Source organism: Ptiloglossa arizonensis, chromosome 1, assembly GCF_051014685.1.
Source record: "Ptiloglossa arizonensis isolate GNS036 chromosome 1, iyPtiAriz1_principal, whole genome shotgun sequence".
Lineage (NCBI taxonomy): Eukaryota > Metazoa > Arthropoda > Insecta > Hymenoptera > Colletidae > Ptiloglossa > Ptiloglossa arizonensis.
The window spans coordinates 23102806-23130224 of record NC_135048.1 but is presented as its reverse complement, the minus strand read 5'-3'; the positions used below and the strand labels follow the sequence as shown (position 1 = coordinate 23130224).

Below are 27419 nucleotides of genomic sequence, written 5' to 3'. Positions count from 1 at the left end.
CTTGTTACTACAAATAGTAATGTTATTTATATTTTTTGTTGATCTACAAGGTTATACATAATAAGATAATAAATATATACTCAAAATTTCCGTCTTGAAATGTGAAAGTTAATTGAAAAATTAATTCGAATTATTGTATCTATCAATGTATCATCAATTATAAAAGTCAATTAAAAAATAAGAGCTTACTTCGAATAATAACGAAAAGTGCATAATAAATAAAAGACAAAAATCATATTGACTTGTGTAAATTACTCTGAATTTTGTATACGTACCGAAAACTAGTAAGGTGATTGACGTATTTGAGACACAAACGAACCGCGCCCCAAACTGTTCCACGATTGGTTGGTACCATCCGAGTGAGAACCAATAGTAGAGGCGAAGTTCTGCAACGAGTCGCGACGGCGAACCAGTGTGGTCACGTAGGCCCACCATACCGCATGGTGGATAGATGTTTCCTTTAACTCAACGTCGTATAAAATGCTATAATTGTGTATTGTTGTTATTTTGCAAGGGGCACAACGATCCTGTGGTGCAGCCAATTCCAGCCTTGCACACGGTAATTACAACAATATATAGCTACGTTACATAGCGGTAGCGCGTTGACCGATTTGAGCGTACAATTTGTTGTTTGCTGTTCGGCTCAATGGCCGAGTGCTGGTCGCACAGTAGCAATATATTCGTTACGTCTGTAGAATAACTCTTCTGATTGTTTTATACGTATTCGAATATCGGGCTCCTCATCATTGGACAGCTTTTGTTACGAAAACGATTCCCGTATATATGAGTTTTTTCACTCTCTTGTTTTCCTCCCTTCGTTCTTCGTCCTTTCCCCTCTACTGTGTCTCACGCATACAAAGATACGCGGCGGCACCGACGAAAGCGACTCGAAGTATTCTATGGAAATTTAAAGCGAAATTTTGCTGAGAAACGTCGGATATTATTGTGCGAAGATTTCTATGATCGGCAAAACTTAAGAGCGTCATCGTGATGTTTGTGTCTGTAAAAGGAATCGTATCTTATCAATCGCTATTAGGCATGTAAAGTCCCACACACGGTGCCATTGCACCGCCGAATGGATCGTAACAGGAAAGCTATAAATACACACGCATCGCGGGGTAAACAAACTTGACCTCAGTGGAATTCTTATCGATGTACCTACATGTCGATGCAATGTACACAGATATTTTGAGGTTATGTTGAGCATCAGTGTTCGTTATTGTATCTACGTACGAAGTGTGTGAAATTCAGTCGTTTGATATGCTAGGAGTGGTTATTGTTTCATCGAAAGGAGACCAAATAAATCCTTCTGATATTAAATCGCGACAATAATTCTCCAATTCTACATAATACTTAAAGTTATTAGTATTTGTTTTCCTCGCGTTAGTACTCAAACATTATGCTTCTAACTGAACGTGAATAAATTTAGTACATTAGTTCTACAAAAACATTTAATCGATGTTCAGTGTTTGTCGAGTTTTACACGTTGCTTACTTTCACTGTTCTAGAAAGCTGATATGTTAATTTATGATAAATATTAACTCGATGACACTACTTTAAATGTTAAGCAGCGTTATAAGCGTTTCAAAATAATAAATAAATAACTTCGAATGATTAAAATTGTCGATTTTTTGCTTATAAAATATCTGATAGTAAGAGTGAATTTAAAGGTAATTTTAATCAATGTATAACTTGCATATATATAAAATTGTTTAATCACATAGTATCTTTATGTTAAGTATAAGAATATGAGGTTTTATAATTATACATATTAAATTTAATATTTTAAACAATTTATAATATAATAAAGTTGTAATATCAATAAATCTAGTTTATAGATTAATACTACTTGGATTAAGCTTTTTATATTTTTTGTCTAGTCAAATTATTAAGTGATTATTTCTTGTATTTAACTAAATACTTATATAAAAAATACTAATATTTTAATTAGTAACCAGAATCAGAAGTAGAATGTAAATATTGCCTTGTTTCACTACAGAATATTGGCACATGCCGATCATTTTCCAAACGTCGTTGGAATACAACTAAATCATAATCCACACATCTCAGAAGAAAGTGGAGCTTTCAGTATTTGCTCCTTGACATTAAAGCATTGTCAAAAATGAAGTGGTCACCAGGTGCTTTATTCTGTGAACAAGTAGGTGAACTCACTCGAGTTTTCTCGCAATGGAACGAGTGCGAACAAACTGTGGTTCTATATGCTCTACTTCGTCGCATTCCTGCAGTTCAAGCAAGATTTCTTGCACAAGCAGTGCAGCATTCCTTGCACTCTGTTTCTGAACTAGACACACAGGAATTAAATGCCAATAATCCAGGTAATTATTACAATTAATACAGATACAACTGCGTGATATTTAATAAAAGTATTGTGATATTCATATAATAAAAGTGGCATTCAATAAAAATATTGTTGCAGCATTTATTAACTCGTTACTCTCAGAATCGACCGAAGTCGCTATCAATCAACTTTTAACACACTTGCCGTTATTAAGGCCTGGGAACGTAGAGTGCAAACAATGCTACCTAGTAGCAATACCAGAATTAGTGAGCCACTGTGTAACTACAGGGCAATATACCGAACAAACTCAACAACTCTTAAGTTATACTCTGATCCATCCAGCTATAACTAGTCAAGATAGACGTTCTTTGACTCAGTGGCTTCGACATCTTGAAGAACGTATTAGCGGTACACCACCGATACATAGTCTCGAGGAATACACCAATACTACCATTAGGTGAGTTAGAAAATAGTATTTGCATATATTATAATACTTATGATAATTCTGTTTTTGCTAAATTTTTATTTTTATTCCAGGTGGGACAACACATGGCAACGAAATTCTAAACAACAGCAACAAAATGAACAGACAAATTTATTTGGTACACAACCAGGTACTGCCTTCAATTTGCAATTTCCTCCACCTGTAACTCGCCAACGTCGATCAAACAGTTTAACACCACCAGTTGCTCCACCTCATCATTTAGAAGTTGTTGATCGCAGTAATAATGTAAACTGTACAGCTGGACACAAGCCACGAAGTTTTAGCGTTTCTGGAGACCATACGAGTTAGTTTGATTTGAATTTGTAAAAAAATGGATTATCAATTATATTTTTATTTTATTATTAATAATTGTTAATTCCTAAACAGGCAATCTTATTGGATTAGGCCCATTGAGTCCTCAGAGCTCTTGTGCAAGTAGCGGTAGTGAAGGGCGTTTAGATGAAGCTTCTAATCTATCACTTGCTAGTGGTATGAGAGGTACGCGAGTATATAGTTGTACATATTCACAATTTACTGCTAGAAGTTATTTATAATGATTTTATTTTATTTACAGATGTTCTATCATGGCTCAAAACATTACGTCTTCATAAATACAGCTATCTATTTGTTACTCTCAGTTATGAAGAAATGCTTCAACTAACAGAGGATCAATTAGCAGAGCAAGGTGTGACAAAAGGGGCTAGACACAAATTAGCCCTTTCTATTGCGAAATTACAGCAGCGCTATGCAACACTTTTAAATTTAGAAAAAGACTTACTCCAACCAACGCGTGCTAGTACACAAACGGCATCGCTTTCACAAGGACCAACAGTACTGGTCAATACTATCGATGAATTAAAAACAATCTTAGTTACACCTATGAAACCAAGCCAAGAAAACGATCCTCAAGACATACCCGCGCAATTTACCAAGGTGCTTGGCAAATGTAAGTATAGTATTCCTGTTAGCATGATGTTTAAAAATATGACGCATACGTATAACAAATATGAAAACGTTTTAACATACTGTGTTCGTTTGTTTCTTAGTGTGTAGCAGAATGGCATTGGATAGCGTGGATGATGGTATTTTGTGCGTTTGTATTAACATATTAGAGAAAGTATTGCAGCATGATTGCTTTACTCCAAACCAGAAGGAAAAGGTACAACAGTGGCGTAGCAGGCTCGGAAATCCACGACCTACACTAAAGTAAGAAAAAAAAAAAACATAATTAATACGCCTAGTTTACAAAGATAGTGATTATAGTTCGATGAAAACAACCAGTTACACGATTGACAATTGTATGATTCCGATTTCAGATGGCAACACAATTACGGATATAACAACAGAAGATACTGTAACCCGCAACAGCACAATAGAAAGCCAAGTTTGAACTTAGGACACATTCATAATACGCATCCACAAAACAATTCTTTTGTGGTTAGCACCCACAGAAACAGTATCTCAACACCGTATTTACAAAATAATCAGAACCAAAGTGTAAATCAGAATACTTTACGTCCAGTTCATGCCGCCGAAAAACGACCTAGTTTACAAGAATCTAGTTTACAGGTATGCATTTTTATAAAACCGTTATATTCCGATGTAACGAGTTCGCCTAAGAAATAATCATCTCTGTCTGTACTGTAGCAGTTACAAAGAACGTTACAGCGCACGTACAGCGCACCGAGGGATCATTTTCTTGGCCAGACCGGGAACAACACGTCCGAAACAACGGAGCCGGAGATCAATTCTCGTCTAGAATCTCTTTGCTTAAGAATGACAGAACAAGCGATCGGTGGTTTCGGTGAGGCCTAACGAATTCTTCGTTTCGTTGACTGGATCTACACAGTAAGTCCTGTTTGAAAAGGAAATTTCTATAAAGTGATACACGTGTCCGAGCTCCGTTTTTTTTTTCAAAGCCGAAAGCAAGACTGACTTCCGTAGATCTTGCGAATAAAGAGACCGACAGCGACGATAGTGCTGACAGTTGCGCGTAATCCACGTGCACACATTCACGCTTTAATAGCCCTACCAAATGAAAAATGTCCAACATTTGAGACATTACCAAGGAAACTCAGTTCGCGTGGTCTGAACGACTCGTGAGAACAAAAAGAAAAAACAAAAAAAAATAATATTTTTTATTATACCCGATGCAATTATACTATTTAATGAAACTGACAGAATTTGGCAAGCCAAATGCTATTAGGAAGATAGATTCTTTCCTTGACTATTTGCTGCATCTATATAAATGTATTATATAAAGAATATATATGTATACACATATGATAGAATTTTATGGGAAGCGGATTAAATCGTATAACATATATATGAAAAAAAAAAATGGGGGACGAAAAAGGTACACCACATTATTGTGCGATGTTTGCAATATTATTTTTCGTGTTATCCATTTCGGGAAATGGAATTCGTCTGATTTTAAGCGCCAGGACACATTATACTAATGTAATGTAATTCATTTTAATGAACTGACTGATTTTACTTCTTTTTATCATTATTATAATTATGTTTATTCTGCCCTTATTCACCACCGCCGCTGTTGCTATTACCATTACTATTTTCTATTATATTCATTGACAGCTTTGCCACCCATTACCATTATTGTCATCATTACTATTCATCCATACTATCATTATAGTTACTGCTATTATTATTACTATATAAACTCTTATTACCACTGCTGTTGCCACCATTTCTCTTACTACACAACTAACGCCATTATTCGTATGCTTTTATGCTGTTACTACTTTTAACCTCTGTCGTTACCGCTGCTTCTACTATTACCATCTACCACTATGCTATTACTATTCCTACTATTAGTAGTGCCACTACTATTACTACAAGTACTGCTATTACTACTATTATACTATCTCCACTATCACTGTATTATTACTGTAATTCTCCCTATGGAGGAACCATACTTAAAAAAAAAAGTTTGACAGTTCGTTACATGCTTTAAAAGAGGGCGGGAAGGGAGGGTATGGGCGGGGGTGAAAAACGAACAACATACACGTTTTTTAAAATTCGTCTCTGCTACGCTCAGAAGAGAACATAACAGCGTGTATGCTTTGTAGTTTGCGCACAGATCTCGTGATTTTTTACACTCATATGCGAGAGTTACCATGTGTCTCTTCTTTCGAACGCGGTTAGGCTGTAACGAGAGAAAGGAACAAAATAATAAAGAAAATGAAAAAAAGGCGAAGAGATTATACAATAAACGGATTTTAAAGGCCTTAAGGATGTATTAAGCGAATGTAAAGGGTATAAGACTAAATATTATACGTAGCGACATTGAGAAACGATGGAGACGCGTATATAATTGCATCGTACTTTGCATGATGCGACATCGAAATCTGTGGCTTTAAATTATAAGCATACATCATTAAACTGCTCTGTTATGCACTTAGCACTCAAATGTAACGTCGCGAGTAAACGTAGCATAATATTTTCATGCAGGACAAGGGGGGAAGAAAATGATGAAAGAAGGTTAAATTTAACGATAATAATAATATTAATATTAATAATAATAATAATAATAATAATAATAGTAATAATAAAAAATAACGATTAAGATAGTATTAGCAACTAATGTACCGATAAACGCGAAAAAAAAAATATAAACGAAAGACTGAATAATTCACGCGCCGTGAGCCGGTGAATTTCGGACGTTTCGCATTCGTTTATTCGTAGACAGCTGCACGGCTGCGTGAATAGAAACAATTGGAAGACTGCGGAAGGAAAAACCTATCAAAATATTAAGAATTAGAACTTATACGAGTGCGAGAGAGAGAGAGAGAGAGAAAGAGCGCGAACGAGTGAAAGAGAAACGAGTTAACGACAGTAATGTTAGCTATACATCTAGGTTGTAACGATTATACTCTTACTAGGATGATGGATCTACGTAATGGCGCGCGGTGATTTCTCGATTAATTATTAATTATCCTGCTCGAGCGAGAAGGATCGTTTATACAAATATGGAACGATCGAAAACAATATGTTGCAGTGACGATTTGTTCTCCGCATCGCGAAACTACCATACAACACACGCGCGTGCGCGTGCACGCGCGCACGCATACACACACGAGGTACGACACGCAAAACATTTTTTTAGCGACGATCGTTCCACTCGTCGCGAAACGAGGTTTCACATGGTCGACGACGCGCGCGCCACACACGAAACGTTTTGCAGTGACGATTTGTTTTCCCCACATCACCGAATCAATTCTTACATTGTTCACACACGCACATAATGTTTTTTCTACACTGTGAAAACGTCTTATACACGGTGCGCGCGCGCGCACGCTACACCACACACATACACACACACACAACACACAATGCACACGCAGAGTACATGTCCGACTAGAATTCCAGAGTTTCGTACACGTATGATTTCAGGAGAGACGGTCAAAAGCTAGTCAAACGATACAATTCTAATTTTTACCAGCTAACGTGTGTATAGATAATTATTTGTACATTAATACCGCACGATTAACGCAGGCAAAAGTGTAAAACGAAAAAGTGAGGGCGCACGCGCGCGATCGAAAAAGCAACAAATGGAAAATATAGAAAACGGACAAAAAAAAACAGGAAAAAAAGAGGATAGAGGTCGAAGTGAAACGAAAAATAAAAAAAATAGGAAAAAAAAAAGAAAACGGGGGAAAAATATGTATGTACGACGACTTTTACGTCACGCACGCGAAAATGTTGAAAGACTGCTTCCAAACGACTTCAGGAAACTCGTTCAACGTAGAATTATTATTTCGTACTGAAACGCAGTATCTGAATACGTGATCGATTTAAAGGGCAGGACCTGAACTAACTAATGAAACGCAAAGAGATATTATCCGCATCGAACGAACGTGTATGATGTAAGTAATAATGTAATTCGAGAGCGCGTGATTCTGCCAAAGATCGACGGCCGTTAAACGATAAGAAAACAAATTTACACGCACCGATCTCGCGCGTTTACGTCGTTGTAATTCAAAGTAAGATAATCATCGTCGCGCGTAAACGGGACGATGAGTGAACACTGTGCTTAGTACTTACACCGTCGTTAGATCGAGATCCGCGGGGGAACGTTGCTACGTTCGACGAGACGCGTTCAGTCGAAAAACGACTGGCGCGGGGTCGGTATCGATGACCTTCGGGCAGAAACACGGCGTGTGCGATTCGATGGCACCGAATGGATAAGGCATTCATGTTAGGATGGACGGACTTTACTCTGTTCAAGCTTGAAAACGTTTTTCACACTTTGTACGGCATTCTCGAATTAGCGCTTATCCATTCGTTGCGTTTGCTTTAATTCGCTTTAGAAGAAAGGTGTACCACGATGAAGTAATTGTTAACGCTAGCACAGGATATTCTCTTTGGCCGGATGCTTGCGTTTCAGGTGATCAACTCTTAGGAACGTATATGTATATCCAGGAGCATAAAACGTAGCGACTTTGTTTCGAAGGAAAAGATTTCACTAACGGTGTAGAGAGCAAGTTTCCGGCCGAAAGCGTCGTTGATGATAGCCCAGGTAGCAAAACGGTGACTATCGACTGATTTGCTTCAGTAAGCTAGAGAAAAAGGGTTAGACGTATTTGTAAGCAAAACAGAAGAGGTTAGGATGAATGATTCGATATATTAATCGTGCGTTGGAACTTGCCTCCTCGCGGGGAGGGGCTTCTGCACATTTTAGGCGTGCTTTGGCTGGCGAACGTGAATGCTTATGTGTAATGACGACAGTGTACGTAAATTAACGAAGTCTCTATATAGGTTTTGTATTATTGTATTCGATTCGGGTGTTTGTACGTTACGGTTCAGCAGTCAAATATTTTCTCGTATCATGGAAATAGATTGTGATCTTTCACGACTGTATAACCGGTCGAATAACGTTAGCCAGCCAAATTTAGAGAATGAACCGTAAGTCAAACGCCATTTTATTGAAACGTAGTAGAAAGAGCGAATTTCGTGCGACGTTTGAGGGATACGCGTTATATCTGGATTCATATATATCCATCGATTTGTATCGAGGAGTAGCAAGGTTTATCGGGACTAGTATGTTGCGTTGTCGCCAAAGAATGCCTCTGCTACGGCGCCTTCTGTTATTATTAAGAGACGTAGCTTTTGAATTGTCAGATTGCTAACTGGGATATTTTAGTCACGTAAGCTGGATAACTTGTAAAAATGCAATTTTTGTACTGTTATAACGTTAAATAGACGAAGGTACACTGACGTTGTAGCGTGAAAGAACATTTTTCAATAAAAAATTTTTCATACGCAAAATACGTTCACTGTATTTCCTTCGGCATTACGTTTTCTATAATATGACACATCGATTGACAGACGCATCGTATTTGGTACATGAGGTGCAAAGTCGATTTAGGCCCCATGTATTAGAGAAGATATGTACGTTAGAGTCAAGTTTCTATGTTTTATGTATTACCTTTGATGCGCCATTTGCGGTAAAAGTTGCATGGTCTGGGTCTCGTGTATCAAACAGATTAGATCGTATAAAATCTTACGAGCTGTTTTCTTTACTTGTTACAAGCCCTTTGTGTGACATGCAATATTTACTTTTATTATTCTTTTTCATGAAATGATATATAAATTTTTGTCTTACTGGACAGTTCTTTAAAAAAAAAACAAAGAAAACATTTTTGCCACAGTTGGACAGTAATTAATTATATCCTAATTTTTTTGTAGTTGATTAATGAAGTAAACACGATACAAATAATCATTGATAAACTAATCATCGCCGAGATTAATCAGTAATCACATATAATATTTGTAATCTGTAATTATTAATCAATAATTTATAATCAAAAAATGGAAGATTACTCCAATCTGTACTAGAATCAGTGATATACATACAGAATGATAATGATAGGACATAAGATTGCAGATGAGAAGTGCTAAAAGTAAATCGTACTTTTTTATCTGATGATTCATTTTATATGATAATTAATGACACAAATTATTTTAATTCAATTCATTTAAAATATACATTTTCTAAAAAATGTTTAGTGTTTTTGTTAACATTCCAATAACTTATCGAATTACGCATAATTAAAAATGATCATTTCGTAATTAGTGATTAATAAGTTAATCATATTTGATAATTATATTTGCTTCAATATTATATATTGATCATAATTATAGATTATCCAAAATGAATAATCACTGGTTTGATTACATTCTGCCCAACTCTAATTTTTTTAAAGTATGCATAATTAAAGAAACGTGGCTAAAAAATATTTTTCAATATATGAATTTTGAAGAAACACGAAACATGTCAGGACCAGCATGTTATGAGAAAGAATCCTTTTATTAAAGATTTAAAATGGCGTACATCTACTTGTAAACATTTGTCAATTTTTTTACTAATATTGTTGGGAACACCTAATGATGTCATTGAAACTGGTTATTGATGCACAAGCAGGACCAGTTTTTATTCTCACGGTTTTTTTTTATATTATTTATATTTCTTTAATTGTGTAAAATATGAATAAATATTTGACATACATGTTGCTTGTTTTTAAAAGAATTGCCCAAAAATGCAAAAACTTATGCAAACAGGAATATGTTTCCTTTGTATTTTACTAAATATACTCTAAGTGATATGTGGAGAAAATAACTTAAAATAGACCAAAGAAATAAATAAAAAAAAAACAGGACTATGACTCTCTTATTCATGGTTTTCAAAAAAAAATTGTAAACACTTGAAAAAGTTTTGAAAATGGGACTGTTAATAAAAGAAATACGTAAATAAAATGAAATGTTTTAGTGTTAATAATTTCCAATGGAAAGCTTCATTAAACGCTTTGAGAATTAAAAGTCTGAATATATAAACATATAAATAGAATAATAGGTTTAGCTGTAATTTTAATAACACTGCCCGAAGAAAGATTTTCGATATCTACAAAATTAAATTTACCAATGTCATAGTTCTCTAAATGGTATTTATTTCTGATACATTTCAGAGTTTGTGAACTGCCAAAGAGGCAATTCTGTAGTGATTTAGTCACAAAGGATACAGTAAATGTTAACACATTACCGTTCATATAATACCAGTATGTAGACCTGCTTCGATATCGTCGAAGCCCGCATCTAAATAGATGACTCGTCTAATTAACTTTTTAGTAGCACGGTATTATTAGGTACGTACATGTAGGTAGACTTAATAATGTAATGGCGCGTTGTGTCCGGATTGCATCTGGCTCTTAAAATCTCAGAAATACAAGAAATTTCTTCCATACCCTTATTATAGAAATTCATTCTTAATGAAACACATAATCGTCGACTTCCTTTTACATACCTACGTAACGTGCGTTTCCGTATCTAGTACAAATAACTACAGAATAGTAATAAATACTTATCATCTACTTAACGCTTCTTTAAATGCATGAAGTGTAATAAGTTTAGAGCACAAAGTACGTGCTTGAAACTTCTGCCCTTTGCTATGAACTTATGTTAGTATACATTGAATTTTTGTCACAAAAACTAAGGCAGCATACTTTTATTATGCCAAACTTTAATGCAGCTGTAGTAGATTCTATAGTTATTAAAATGCAATAATAACTTGTTATTTCATTGAAATAATACATGCTTAGTTCATTTTACGTAATTAAGGAGCACATACTTTTTGCATCAGTTTGCGTCAAAGTTTGAGGACATATTAATACTATCTGTTAAGAATAAACAATAAGAAGTGGCATTCTATTGAAACTTTAAAAAAAAATTAAAAATAAAATAACTTCGAAATTTTTTCGTTTTATTGTATACAAAAACACTGTTTCCATTATATAATGTCTTCCTCAATATTCGATAACTTTTGTAATAAACATTTTTGCATATTAATTATATATTTAACTTTGGATGTTATACTACAAACATGTAATGTGACTACTAATCTGTGGAGGGTACACTATACAAATTAACAGTAACAAATAATTTGTAAAGATCTTATTAACATCTTATTAGTTTTGTATGAATAGCATGAAATGTATGTACGTAAATTAAATAAATTAACAGAGTGTATAGGAACAAAGGTTATTAAAGGATAATGAAGAGAGGTATTTCTATTAGAATATTGTATATCCTTCTTATAAGATTGTTTAACCACAAAATATTGTATCCTAAGAAGCAAAATAACTCTTTTGGATCAAAGTATGATTAAAAAAGTTATGAAGTTATGCACTCAAACTTTCAACATTAATATGTACATATTAACATCTTGTTGCATTTATAAGGAACTAAGAATTGTTTCATAATTAATGATTCTTATCCATTTGAATATTGTACATTGGTAACATAACGTGGCAGGATAATATGTTTAACACAAAGATATTGTTGCATTCAACAAGTATGTTATAACATATTATACATTTTTGGCAGATAACTCTACTTGTGTTTCACTGCACTCAAACGGTTAAAAATCGCTTTTAATTTTCATAAATTTCTGCCTTAAAAAATTTTTTGTTCAATTTAGTCACAATGTATATATCACAACAAAAGTATCACACAAAGAACAGAAGCTATTCGTAGCCGTGACGTCATTCTTTAAATATATCCGTATAATACATACTTAAGAATTTACGTTATTATTTACCATATGCTTAATAGTATAAACATCGACTCTTTCTCTCCAAGTTTCACTTATTTACTCTATACACATATATACATTCACCAACGGTATCCTCTGTACTCTTTCAGCGTGATCAGCCTGATGCTGTTAAGACGCATCAAAGACTACGAGAATATTATGAACAAATTTAAAGGCAGCTTAATGCTAGATGGATTAAATTGTTTTTCTTCTTTTCTTTTTTTTTTTATTATAGATTGGCATTACACAGCGACGTGGTGACTTGAAATTAATGTTGCGCTGAACCCTGTTTCTCTTTTATTTTCCCTGTTAAAAGCGCGTATCTGTAACGAACATCTCTGAACATTTCACGATTATAATTGTTAAAACTACGAATTCGAGCAATATATTTTCATCGCGATTTAGAAATCGAACGCGTAACAAGTATCACTTTGAATCGTCCACAATTAGAACGGAAGGCTCTGCCAAGCTTTCCTCAATAAACGTTCGTTTTTGTTTATTTCGATCAGTACACTGCACAGATACAGTCATTGAAAAAGAAAGATCGAAGGACGTCAAGAAGCACGATGTTCTTCTTGAAGGTTTCAGTTTCACGGACTCATCGAAACGCGTACCGTATCTCTTACGCATAATGACCTCACTCTTCGAAATGTTAACATTAATTAACAGTAATTGTCCTTATAAAAGCTTTGTCCGTTCTGTTCGAGTAAAACAGTAAAGCGTTGCGAGCCTAGACTAATTATACATAGGAAATAACGTTGTCCCGAGAACCCCACTTTTATTTTTATTTGCAATAACGAGAATTTACGTTTTCTTTTTCATTTCTAATGTCTTTACTTTCATACTTCTTCCGTAATTACTGTGAATACATTATCTTATTTGAACAATGATCGTAGATAAATTTAGATTGGAATTCGGGCTTCACGCAAAGTGGAGTCTCGGAGACATTGTCGGAGAAAATATTAATTCTATTCTGATTTCGACTAGGCAGCAAATACGATCCTCGATCGATCGCAGATTCACACTTTGCAGTACCTCGCAGTTCCCTCACATTCGAACCGATCGAACGATACAAACAGAACGCGTAAGTAGCATTCGCATAATATATTTGGTGATTTCGGAAATGTTTAAATACAAAAGAATGACGAGCACAGTTCAGCGTCAGAAGTAAAGCGAATGGAGAGTTATAGTTGTATCAACATCAACTGGTCGCTTAAGGTCACTGTTAGATGGTATCTCCCATCGTAACGTTTGGATACTCTCCCCCGTTGCCCCTGGCACGGTGCAAAAGTAAGAATCATGTTTGACGTAAATAAAATACTTTAGTGGAAGCAACTTTGAGTGACCAATCGAGTTCGATCCAATTATCGCAAGTAAATTTACAATCATCATCATCTAGAGGAATTACAGTCCAGTAGACTAAGTTAGACAGCTTCGTTCTTTTCGTTTACAAACGTCTCTTTGGTCTCGTATATATATATGTATGTATGTATATATATATATATATATATATATATATATATATATATATATATATATATATATATTTCAAGTGAAATAAAAATAAATTTCAATTCGCTTCTGGCGCATAAACATAGTTGAGTCGCACGCACAGCTCTACATTCCGTCCTTTTCTTTTTCTTTTTAATATTCCTCTCATGTACACTTAATGACTAATAAACCTCTAATTTCAATAATTCTATTTCACAATATGTATCATCGTGTGATACGCGCACACGTGCGCGTTGTGGGTGTTATGTAATTATATATGTACTAACAAATAATATGGCATTACAAAAATGTACATACAGTCGTAATGACGTGATTCTTAATAATCGAATATGCTAATAATACTATCGGTGTCATGCAATATTAATGTCACATTCTGCCCTTATGGACGTAAAGAGCCTTTAAACATCCTGGATTTATTTTTTAAACATCAGTTACGTTTCCCTAACATGAGAATACATATGGGTTCCATTTTTTTTTTTTTCTGGAACACGACTGTATAGAGTATAGAGTATACTCACCATTGGCAGTATGGAAAAGGAGTGTGCGCCAGATACTTAAGACATGTGACGAATTAAAGACCGAAACTTTTCTCTCTTTCCTCTCATTCTTACACACATACACTTGCACGCATGCACGCATACGTGCGTGCGCTCGTGCATACACACACGCACACTTTTCTGTATTCTCAGATTGTGCTTTATTACCGAACATAATCCTTATTTCGAACAACGAATACCTCTTCTATCTAATAGAATTGATAACAACAGTAAGATAAACCAGTATCCACTCTGCTGTTTCTAGATACAAATGAATTACTGTGATTCACGATGGACTGACCCGATCACGCATAGTTTGCCCGACTACAATGCACGTACAATAGTGCCACTTAACGTAGAATTTGTTCGTTAATCCGATTCGTAATACTAATAATTTATACTGAAATATATCTTATATCACATTTTTTTAGCATCGGCCTTGAAACCGCGAATCGCTCCAGTCTTCGATTACCAGAACCTCACTCGAACTGTTCGCACGATGTATATTCTCTTATTCCTCCATCGTATTCCTTTGGCTTTGTACGCGTCTAACACGTTCCCTTTCTTACGTCAGAATATAAAAAAAGTTTCCCCGTATTTAAGTCGATCAAACTTGAACAGACACGTTGAGGTACAGAACACAGAGCACTAAAACTATTTAGTATCCGTGTTTCTTCCCGTGATAACGATTCTGAACTATCCTGAAAGACAAATTCGAGCATCTTTGACTCACCCATTTTATTGGTGAAATCATTCGATCGATTTCTTTTGTCAATCTTAAACAACCACACTTCATGACTTTGATCACTTTTCCTATAGCCCAGTCTACTTGAATGACAGATGGTAAATCCGGTACTGAAATCTTGTTTACAAATATGTCAAACCTGATTGTTATTCAACGTAAGACACGCTGTTACATCCGGCTGTACGGCAATTTATGAACAATCGCGCTTTAAGCAACGCAATGTTAGGGCCGTGACAAGGCAGGGTCAAAGGGGGCACGCACGTGACCCTGGCGCATTGTGTTACGAGTAAACAAAATTAAATAAACTATTTTAATGCTTTGCATAGTTTGAAAAATGATTTTTATCTATCTCGATTTTTCTTTAAAAAATTTGAGATCAAAATTTGTTTACGACATAATGCAAAATACCCATTTTTATGCCCTACCGTGAAATGAATAGGTAAATAACGGCGTATTCCATTGGTGTCTCGGGCGCCAAAATACCTAAACACGGCCCTGGTAGGAATACAACGCACATTCGAACGAGTCGAGTCTTTTTGACAGATCCGAGTTTCTGAAGTTTCCAACACCAAGGATAGACGTACGTATAAAAGTTCGAGGCCTACTGATAGTATAAGAGGTATAGCTACGTAGGAGGAGGCGCCAATAAGTGCGATTTCTGCACACGAGAACCAAGCAACGTACTCAATTCTTCGGTTTCCGCATCCAACTTTTTCTGCCGAGGCTAGCGACACTTACGGAGCTGGCAGTACTGGAAACACTTGCCAACGAGTTCAGGCTTACCGAATGTTAATCTTGCAGCATGTGTACAAAACTGATTGGGAACATTCCTCTTCTTTCCGGCGCTCGTTCCAGCGCGCCTTCCATCCAGTTATCGTCGTCGGTTTGTTCGTTAGTAACTATGATAACTTCGCCTTCGCGGAAGGATAACTCGTCTTCGTTGTCGGCTTCGCAATCGTACAAAGCTCGACAACGTCGTAGTCCGCTCAGTGTCGAAGAAGTCGGCTAAAAGGAAAATAACAAAAAAAAGATTAGAGTAAACCGGACCATCGACGCCAATGTATGTTTTAGTTTTCCATGGACGAAGCAAGCACTCTTTAACTCGTAGGAGCATTGAGAGTAGACTGCAACGAATACATATGAAGAATGCTTCCTTAGGTCACAAGGACAAATTGGAAATTCTAGATGGAGAAGGCAGAAGGAAGACAGTTTCTTTCGAAGAACGTGCGTAGATCGTGCACGATTAAGTAAATGTTATTTCATTTATTTCCTTCTTACTGTAATAAGTATCATGCATATAAGAAATTGATTCTTATAGAGTATCAGATCATATAGGGATATTAACAGATTGTGTACAATTTTCTGTTCCCTTAGCTTTTTCAATAGCAATTTAACATCTATACTGTAGCATCTTTTCTTAGCCTTTTATAGGGGTTCAAAATATCTCACCCAAAGATTATTGGGTACTGAATAAATATTGAAGTGTATATCATAACAAATGAATACAATACTTTAATTATGTACCCTTACATTTTACAATGTATTAATTACTTTATACTAGAATTTCCAATAGTATGCATCGCTTTCATGCTTGTTGTAAGTATTTTTTTTAGATTTAATTCTTAGATTTAAGCTATTAATACAATCTTTAGTTACAAACAAAGTGGAAGACAAGTGTGAGATGGTTAATCAGAAATATTCAGCAATGAATCTTCTCATTGAATATTGCTGAAAACAATTCATATTTTCGAACAATGTACAAGAAAATTCTTACAACATTGAATAGGTTCAAAAGTTATTTTTCAATGTCTATTTTATTAAAAAAATCTATGATTTCCATTTACTTCAGATAATTAGTCTGCCTTATATCTGGGCTGGAATGTTTTATGGGATGGTATGGAATGCCTTACAGCTAACTTCACTAATTTCATCCACTTTGCAAGATTACGAGAGTAGTATTATCTCAGAATAATTAGAGGAAACTTCAGTGCATTTAAGTACTATTGTTAAACATAAATTTGGTAGATTCATGCGAGAATTAAGTTTCAAAGTACACATCCTATCGTAAAAAATTTTGATTAATGAAAATGTTGCATCAATAGGTTGAATTGATACACAGGAAGCACGAAGATTGGCTAGAAATAATGTAATCATTCAGTATTAATTAAATCCTGTACAGTATGTTTTATCTTGATATATTGTATGCTTCTTATAATCACACAGTAGAAATCCAGAAAAGAACGCATCTTTAATTAAGACTGAACAAAACATTTGTTTTGAAATTACATTGATAAAAAATTTGGTGAATTAAAATGAAATGTTACTTTCAGAGAAATTATATGCCAAGCATTGACAATGGAAAAACAATGGTTACGGACAGCACGACTGATCATGCAAAGCATTACCACACTTGAAAGGAATATTCAATAACATAGTATTTTGATATCAATGTTTTATCTTTTTGATTCATTATGAGTGACACATTACAGGAAATTTTATTGAAATAGGCATTAAATAAAAAATTTAACAACTGAAGTTTTGAGTGTTTAAGAATCTATAGATGTCTTCTTAAAATAAAAAATATTGTAATGTTTTCTTTTAATAAATATGTTAGAAAAAAAGAAGATAATGCAATGATAATAAATAATACAATTTAGGAATGTGAATTTATGTGTGTAAATAGGAACTCAGTGATAACATGTTTAAAAATGTAAATTTCCAATTCTTAATTTTTGTATTTAGATATTATGAAATGTAAGTATCTTCTTTTTCATTAGATGTTTTGCTTATGTATTGCATATTAATTCTAAAATACATTTCAAGTGTAGCAAGCTGTAATGTGGGATGGCTGATGTTTACCAGATTCAGATTTGGGAGCAAAGATGAAGGCTCCTCGGCGTAGCTCTCTAGCCTGGACCGGTCCCTTCGCTGTACCAACAATGGTTAATAACAAACCATAAAGCACTGTATTTGAAATACATGCAGTGTTTAAATACTGATTCGAAATTTAAAAGAAATCCACGACACGTATCACGAGTTTTTGTATTGAAGATAATTTTTCCCTTTAATCTTTAAATGTTTTCATAAACGGTTTTCTGATCGTGGTGTTTAACGCGAATCAGAGATCTTCGGAAAAAATATTTTCTTATTTTGTAGCAACACTTTCTGTTGTAATACAAATATTTTTATATGGGGTTGCTCAATTTTGTTTAAATTATTGATAAGATTAGTAAATTAAAATTCAGATTTTTGCTCCAGCTGTTTTTTGAAATGGTATGAATTAATGAATTATGTAATATGAGGGATAAATGTGCATTATATCGTTGCAAAGGTTTATTAATAATAATATGTAATGAAAATGTGATGTTTATGAACAATGAAGTTGTACGAACTCTACTAAAAATCACGAATAATGTGTGTGATTAATATGATATGCAAAGTACCAAAGACTGTAAAAAAGAATCAAAGAGAAGCTACTATTATTGACTACTACATGGGAAAGTGACAGGAGTAACATCGTGTTAGTTAAAGTTTCTGTAGTTAGTACGTATGTTAAATGAATAATAAGTATTTGAATGGATGTATATACATACACATACGGCGTTAAAGGAGATGTTAGAAATCTACCGGCATTGATGATTGCGCCAAATAAAATACAAATAAAACATCATTCGCTTTAGCGTGAAATAATATCTTAGTAGGTTTGCATTACATATCCGAAAATAATATTTGGAAAAAAAGGAGTATTCCTCAATTTCCTTATTTCAGTATTTCTTCCTTATTACATATATATCCCTTATTTTTATGTGTAAATACTCAGAAAAAATTTACCAACATATATAACAAATTCTTGCGTTGTGGAAGAACTTACCTTACGTGGAGGAGGAACTGGATTACCCAAACCATGATCCGAACACATTGAACTTAACGACTCGCTACTGCGCCCGTTACTTAATCTCGACGAATTGATGCCTGATGGCGCTGGAGGCGGTGGATTCCTTGGTCTCTGGAGCGTCGAACTGTTCACTTTGTCCGCACCTAATGAACAGATAGAACATAGTAAGTTTCAAAAATGGAAAGGTTTGCGAAAGATTTTACGTTTACCCGAACCAGGCAGCAGTTCGTAGAGAAGTTTGCATGAATTTTCAAACGCACCGTGTCCCGTTGAAGAATCTCCACTGGGCGATCTTTTATGATGCTGACTGTTTAATGTATTTAACGCATGTGGTAGAGTATGTAAAGAATGCCCAGCTAAGATCGGTTCGCTTGTTGTACGGCTATGCGTTGACGCTGCTAAGGACGCGGACGAAGGTAGTGTACCGTAATGAGAGGAGGGTATACCACCTGTACTTCCGGCCGGTGGTGGTGGTGGTGGTGCTACACGCTTCTTCAGCGACCCGTGAATATTGACCGATATATCTGGCGCCATGGGGGCAGGTACTGAAACGGAAATGGATAAAATCAAAATGTATAATTTCGTAGTCCGGTTTTATAATGTTCGAGGCTTGTGAGTCGTGAGTTTCAAACTAATGGGCATTGTTTTAAGTATTTGGTAAAATAATCTTTTCAATTGATTTTATTTATTACAGCTGTCTCGACAATTAAGAGGCTAAACAATGGAAGAAGATAAACAAAATTGCAGGTGATGGTGCCAGGACGAAGAAAAGAGAGACGAGAGCGAACAACCCAAGTGCCATTGATGAGCAATGCAATGTAATGTGTTAACTCAGCAAGAGACAAGTACCAGCAACAGGTTTCCTTGATTGTGGTGGTGGCGGTGGAGGCATTTGTTGTCTATTCGTTGATGAGCTAGGAGAAGAACCGCTTTGCAAACTGTCGCAAGTGCTACTTCGACTACGTAGTGTCACTGGTGAATCTCCTGGTCCGGTACCGCCACCACTGCCGCCTACATAAGAAGGCGGTCTACTGCGGGATTTCTTCTCAGGTGTTAAACATCCGTTCTGAAAAGAAATATGTGCCAAAAAATAGTTTTAAAAAATGTTTTCGTTATTATTGCGTTTCTTATTGGATCAACATACCCTATCTTCTATTATCGTTTCGTCGTCCGAGAAATCGGTGGAGCCTTCGTCATGGGAAAGATTCCAATCGATATTGACATTGTCGAACAACGTTTTCTGTCTTTGTAGAGCGTGACTCAGCTAAGGACAATGCACCGTTTGGTATTTATTATGATTCGACTATTGTATTACTCAGTATTATTAGACAAATTTTTATGACAATCGTCTTACCAGCTCTTTGCAAGTATGGTGACCCATTTCTTGCGCAATGTCGAGCGGCGTTTTATCCTGTTTGTTTCGATGTGTTGGATCGGCGCCTGCCCGTAACAATAGTTTCATCGCTTCTGCTCTGTCGTGTCTCGCGCAAAGATGCAACGCCGTTTCTCCGTCGATAGTGATTCTGTCTATACCACCTGTCGACATATTCTGCACCAAGAAGTCGACGATATGCAAGCTATTTCCCATTTCGCGTAGAATGGCTAAATGCAAAGCCGTTTCACCCAGATCCTGCAAGGGAAATAATACTATTTTCATTGATCCATGGTAAAGTTTTCCAAGTTGTATAGAGTGTTCACAAATACTCCTTTTAGGGCTGGTAGAGACTTTGTACAAAATTGAAATACGTTATAGGCCGGTTTGTACGATAAATTTTTATTTGCTATAGAGAGAATATATTATATTATCCGCAGTAATTTCCATTAACGCGTAAAAATTCGATATTTCTAAATTCTAAGTATGATTATGAATTAGCAGAGTACAAAGTTATCGATAGAAGATTTTTACGGTGAAGATGAGATAAGCGAAGTCATGCTCAAAAAGATATTGAGAAATTTAGAGTTCATATTCTGAAACGATTAGTCTTGGATGATCGTAGAGATATTTATGTATATTTCAAAGAAGTACATCCCGATAACAAAGTTCACGAACACTCTTGTACGTATCCTAATATCAATCAGAAAAGTCGTACCGATGTTGGCAATGGTGCAGCTAGGTCCACGTTCTCGGCGTAAACTTGCAGAAGTTGTTGCAAGTCGCGATTATTAACGGCATGCTCCAAATCGGAAAGGAGATCTCGCTCGTCCGCGCAAGTGTTCATTACGTATCTCTTGTCCACGTATTTTGCCCTTATAAATTCGTATCTTTCCTCCCTGTATGACGCAGAGGGAAACAAATAGGATTACGTACTAGTTACGAGTAACAAATCAATTACGGTCGTCATTTCGCTAGAGGTGAAATGGATTACACAGCCCCGGAAGCCTTAAACTTTGCGACGTAATATCATTTTTGCTTACATCGTTGACGTCGGCGTTGGTTTATGATTATGGTGCAACGTAGCTTCCATCACTTCGTTAAACGCCTGATTGGTCATGTGTCGCGCAAGAAGTAGTTGAGCGGTGCCTACGTTGTCCAGCGTTAGGGACTGTATTCTGGATATGTGTACTCCCAAATCTCGATGTATCCCGCTACACTCTATGCAGACGATTATGCCGAAATTCGTGGACAGCCACGTGGCGTCTGTGAAACAAAAACAGTTACCTTTATACGCGTTTACAGCCTGGAGTCATTTTACACGAGACGTTCCATTCGAAGAAAACAAACTCTATGGACTTTGGACATTCGTTTCGATACTCCACGGTAGTACTGGTACGGTAGCGTTTCATGTGCAATGCAGTCGCTTGGCACCGAACGAAAGAAAAGATTTTGATCCCCAACAGTACCAACGTTTCACGTTCGAAACGCGTCCTCGTCAAATTTACCATTTTGCGATGAGCAATCGCAGCACTGGTCATTTCCAGGTAACCTCATCACACAACGGATCACAGCCTGCTGTAGCTCGACTAAACTTGGATTTCCGGTGCCAGCCTCTGCCTTGCCGCTGGCGTCGAATGCTCGAAGCAGAGCGCGTTCCTTGCAGTTGACCAAAACCGACATCCATGCACGTTGGTCCGCTTCATCTTCCGCTTGAAAATGGTACGTTCTGTTGTCTGAAACGGAGCAAGTTTAAGCGTACCGTCCGTACAATTTCAGGACTACGATTATATAAGATGTACACAATGTACGATTACATAGTACGTAAGATTTACATAATGTACGATTACATAGTAGACAAGATTTACACAATGTACGATTACATGGTACACAAGATGTACACAATGTACGATTACATAGTACACAAAATTTACACAATGTACGATCACATAGTACACAAGATTTACATAATGTACGATTACATAATACACAAGATGTACATAATGTACGATTATATTGTACACAAGATGTACCGTAGCCCCGAGTATCATCTCGGGGTTACGGTACATCTTAATCTGGTGCAACTTACAGCTAATGAGATCAAAGCCCCGTTTATCGTCCGGTACTAGTTTAATTTGGCAGGTTAATAAATTCACCCTCGTGGGTGGTTTATTTTCGTCCGCGTGACAAATGTCGAGGTAACCCTCCGCTTGTACGGCGCATCTCCTTTTCTGCCAAACTCTTCTCATTTTCCCTTCGCTCTTCTTGAGAAGGTGGCCAGACCGTGTGACGCCGTGTTGTTTGTCGCCTTGCAACTGGTGAAGCGAATATCCTGCATTCGCGTTCACGTTTAACTGGAAATGATAAAACGGATCGATATAAATCGAGGAACGTTCACGCAACACCGATTTGAGATTCACGGTTGTAAATTTTACCTCTTTGTCGCAGCCCGAGCTTCTAAGGAGGTTTCTCAGCTCCGTTAATCGTCTTCTCTCCTCGTCCTGTGTTTGCCTGATCTTTTGTAGCTTCACGCTCAGATCCGCCACGTACGAGCCGAAGTGCTCGATGGTCTTTAGGCCGTCTTGAAAGTAACTGTGGAATCGAACCTCGCGTTGAGTACGCTCGATACCGCTTTAACTCGCTAAGTATCGAAATATTATTTCTTTTTTTCTTTTCTTTTCAAAATGTTTTATTTCCCGCGCGCCGTACTCGGGGAACGATCTTCTCATTAAAGTGGAAGAAAATGTTTGTTTCGAAAAGTTACATCGTGTTCTATAAACAGATCCCTGGCATCTATTTGAAAGCATCTATTAATATCGAGACACTTGTACAGAATCTAGTATACATCGGTAGTGGCTGTAAGCTTTTACAAACATTTTCTTTCGGTAAAAATTCATAACTGGACGTGCAAATTACTTTATCGATCAAAATCTACGAATATTCCGGGCTACGAAAATCGTGTAAATTTTTGTCGAGTATAATTTCTCTTTTGCTTCGCAATATATTATTCTAAAAGTTATAAATAAAACGATAGCGCATTTTGTTCGAATTTCAACGTTTACGATCTTGAACGCGATGTTCAAATCAATTTTAAAACCCGGTAAGAAAATGTTTACCCGAATGTTTTGTAAGCAGAGTACTGGCGTATCAATGGGTTAATAACTGTATTTGCTTTAGTATCGCAGAGCATCGCGCTACTGAACTTACTTGGTTTGTGCATGATAATATTCGACTAGATGCTGAAGTAGTTCAATTCCTTTTTTCGTTTTGATTTCGTTCACCTTAATCAAGTACTGCAAACGACAACAAACAATACCACGATTACACACGTATATAAATTTACAATTCGATTATTACAAATTTTACATTCGATACAGTTCCCCGTTATTTACTTTTCCAACTACTTTGAACAAAGTGTTTCGAGTGCAAAGGGTTTCGGTGAAATGTAATTTTACTAATTTCTTTTCATGTATCCCAGTTTTGGAAATGTTCATTTCGTCGCTACGCGTCAGCCGACAAAACGTAACCGTACAATAGCGTGTGATTTTAAAACGACCTCGATCGTTCTTCTTTCGAAATATTCTCTTCCGATATCAATGGACTAGCATTCGTTTCAAATGGTAACGTCCAATGGCCGAGTGATTCCTCCTGCGGGGCACAGAAATCCGTGCCGCAAATTGAAACAATCATCGTAATAAATACAGTGAATTACTGTCATTTGTTCCAGACACGATTCGGGAGCCTCACCTCGCACATTTGCAATTGAAATAATCTTCTCTCCTTTTCCATCTCATCGGCGATCTCGGCCGGCGTAACTTCCGTCCGAATGAGGCCAGCCTCTTTCGCGTGCTGCTTCTTCTCCTTCTCGATTTTCGCGTATTTCGCCTCGTAATCCTTCCACGCCTTTTCGAACGGTCTCTTCAAGTCACCTTTCACACCACGGAGATCCCCCTTCAGCACCGAGTCCAGGGGGAACATTACGATGTTGTTAATATTCTGCATCTGTTGCGCGTAAAAATCAAAAACAATTGTGAATCGGATCGACGAAACCGGTTTAATTTATTTCGTCGATATTTCTACGCAGACTATGTTGATTGGGTTTCTCGTTACGATCGAGAATAATTCACGATAATTGCAATTCGACGACGTGGATCGTTCAATTTCGTTTAGTTTCGCGCTGCGTTTCGATGTAATCTCAGTGATCGTTTTCTATATTTTTAATTCGTAATTGTTACAGTTTACGAATTATCGTTTGGAAGTTATTTTTACGTTACTTTCGTTCTCGGTTAAGTTGGTTTTGTACGGTCTTTGAAATTGTTTCTATGCCGAGAAACGGTAAATATATAATTTCGTACACACCAGAGTCTTCATTAAAGCACTCAATTCTTTCGTGACGACCGCAAACTTCAAGAAAGCAGCACCGATATCCGGTTCCTGTTCTTTCAGAGCCGCATCGCCGAGCCTTTCCAGAGCCCTTCCAAGGTACACTTCGTTATCGACGTGAGCTGTCGAACAAAAGAACGAACCATTTAAATAATCTTCAACGAATCCATTTGTGACCGAGATTAATTAATTTTGCGATTCAAATACGTTAGTGGTTACAGTACGGACGACAAGCTACGATAGTCATGAATAATTTATTGGGTAAGTTTTTTTTCTTTTTCAAATAATATTGCATTTGTAGCTTCGCCCGAACGCGAATAATATTTTTAACAATTGCAGATAATGTCTTAAAAATTGTCGCAAATTGTACAGTAGTTTATTTCTGTCTTGATATGCAGTATTTATAACCATGAATCAACATTTTCAAAGAGAGCAGATAGGAGAAGATAATTCCAATAATGAGTCACCCAATAATGAATTAAAGTTCTGATAATTTTTTAAATATATCTTCGTGAAAGTAACACTAATAGATCGGCGAAGTTTTCCCGATGAAAATGAGTCCAAACACGACCACATTCTTACTATTTTTACTTACGGATAATTTAAATCATTTTTAAAAATCATTCAATGATGCGTAAGTGAAAGTAGTCCGATCAAGGTCGTGTTTGGACTCGTTTTCATCGGGAGAACTTCGCCAATGCATTGACGACACTTTTGCAAAGATACAATCAAAATTAAACAAATTTCAATTTTCATTAATGGATGATGCAATCTTGGCAGTTTATCGCTTATCGCTCGCGACGAAGAAACAAACAATGCGAGGGATAACTTCGAAATTTTTATCGAGACTTTTAACGAGGAGTGCCCGTAAACGAGTTGCCTCGATTAAAGTCGTATTTCCAGACATTTGTACAAATTGTATAGCACTTTATGCGAATTCTACCGCGTTTATTCCTACGTGTGAATATATATCTTCAATATATTAGTATTTTTACATTACACCCGTGCAATGAGAGTTTAAATTTGCTTTCTGTTTTTTTATGCTTTCTTGTCGAACCAAAAATACGAATAAAAACGAGAAAAAGCGACATGGCGCAAGTAAGGGCGGGGGGAAAAAAGTAAAGAACATGAAACCTGGTAGAAATTTCAATCAAATGAAAGGTTGAACGTTCCTCGTTACACGCGTACAGGATATCTCGCATTACCCAGCTGGTAAAGGAGGAAAGAAGGAGGGGTAATCTGAAACTTTCATCCGAGGTCCGATAACATTTTTTAAACCGTACTCACCGTTTCCAGAGTTGTGTATAGCTTTGATCGCTTTCTTCAGCTTTGTTAGACCATCCCTGTCGAAGTCCAAAGTCTGTAACAAATATAGAAAATGAGGGATATTCTCGACGCGCGGTATTTTTTATTATTATTATTATTATTATTATTATTATTCCCACTCAGTCGCGACACACAGGAGTAATACAGAGACGGACGATTTACGACAGACACTTTTAATTTAATTCTTGCATAACGATGATCAGGTTAGATTAACTCGTGACTATTTCTTCGTTAACTTTCTGCATTTACGATGAATTACGAGCACCGTGAAATAACTTACGTTACGTGGTAAGAGGGGTTGACCAGGTGTAAAGAGAGAGAAAAAAAAATTGACCGGTATCATAAAGTATATCTTCCTGTAACCTCATTTTTTCCACGAGAATAACGATGCACCTGCAAAGTGCAGTTGCACGTTTTTGTTTATCGGATCATTTATTTTATTTTTTCTTTTTTTGACGACTTAATTCACCACTTGCTAATAATTCGAATTTAATCCGTAACTTTATAACAATTATCATTACCGTGATTAACTAATGCCAATAATGCCTTCAATTATAAATTTACTAATCGATTTTTATTAAAAAAAATCACACTTAGGAAATTATTCGAGCAGCTGCACCAATAATTACTTTAATTATTATCATATTGAAAACTTTACACTTTATCGACGAATTATGATATTCAATTTCGAAAGGTAATTTAAAAAATAATTTACAAACTATTGCAAATGTGAAAGCATAAGGAAACTGTTCGGAAAATGCTTTTCTGGTGGTGGTGAAACGCTTGAAAATTTCTATGAATAAAACACACGACTCATTGCGCAATTTCAGTTATCTCGTTAAGTATACATTTATCGGAAATAGCATGATTTACGTTTTAAGATATTCAATGTGTTTAAAAATACATGGAAAGGAGAGATCATCAGGGGTCATGTATGATTCACGAGGGGGACTTGCACACCATTTTTAACAAAACTTTGTAGGTAGACAGATCACCGAAAAATATTCGAACCATGTTTGAACGTTTACGTTGAGACTGAATTTCAAATAATTAAATATCGTTTTTACGAGATATTTCACCGAAAGATTTTTATTGCCCACGTTGTGGATTCTTTCACGTTGTATAGAAACCTAATGGTTGCGGTCGAAACTTCGTAATCGTGTGATCCGAGGTTCGAGTTCCGTCACGACGAACTACTTGTTTTTCTTACATTCTGCTTGAACTTATACGTAAAATAAGGTTTCGTAATCATTTCCTTTG

At 36.1% G+C, this 27419-nt stretch overlaps 2 protein-coding genes across 16 annotated transcripts in view; one reads left to right on the top strand and one right to left on the bottom strand.

Moving 5' to 3' along the window:
• The first annotated feature begins 402 nt into the window (after positions 1-402).
• Positions 403-5764, top strand: Smg (sterile alpha motif domain containing protein 4 smaug). Its single transcript, XM_076304886.1, has 10 exons — positions 403-559; positions 2000-2336; positions 2438-2756; positions 2837-3087; positions 3171-3281; positions 3358-3729; positions 3830-3989; positions 4100-4352; positions 4431-4631; positions 4703-5764. Exons 2-9 carry the CDS (start codon positions 2123-2125, stop codon positions 4596-4598), a joined length of 1848 nt encoding a protein of 615 aa, XP_076161001.1. The 5' UTR covers positions 403-559; positions 2000-2122; the 3' UTR covers positions 4599-4631; positions 4703-5764.
• A 4963-nt stretch (positions 5765-10727) lies between these two features.
• The window catches only part of Asap (ArfGAP domain of ASAP), a 37271-nt gene continuing 20579 nt past the window's right edge, over positions 10728-27419 (bottom strand). For 8 of the 15 annotated variants that reach the window (XM_076304664.1, XM_076304742.1, XM_076304707.1 and 5 more), the window contains 15 exons: positions 26121-26193; positions 24810-24955; positions 24198-24452; positions 23658-23743; positions 22540-23042; positions 21959-22186; positions 21494-21716; positions 21169-21349; positions 20433-20708; positions 20223-20342; positions 19928-20144; positions 19339-19623; positions 19055-19221; positions 18043-18111; positions 10728-16188 (listed from right to left, as the gene is read on the bottom strand). In XM_076304664.1, the coding sequence (XP_076160779.1) occupies positions 15973-16188; positions 18043-18111; positions 19055-19221; positions 19339-19623; positions 19928-20144; positions 20223-20342; positions 20433-20708; positions 21169-21349; positions 21494-21716; positions 21959-22186; positions 22540-23042; positions 23658-23743; positions 24198-24452; positions 24810-24955; positions 26121-26193 (3045 nt within the window). In that variant the 3' untranslated portion in view covers positions 10728-15972. Of the gene's footprint in view, positions 16189-18042; positions 18112-19054; positions 19222-19338; positions 19624-19927; positions 20145-20222; positions 20343-20432; positions 20709-21168; positions 21350-21493; positions 21738-21958; positions 22187-22539; positions 23043-23657; positions 23744-24197; positions 24453-24809; positions 24956-26120; positions 26194-27238; positions 27338-27419 lie in introns of those variants that run through there. The other 7 variants (XM_076304693.1, XM_076304771.1, XM_076304674.1 and 4 more) reach the window with 6 other exon arrangements.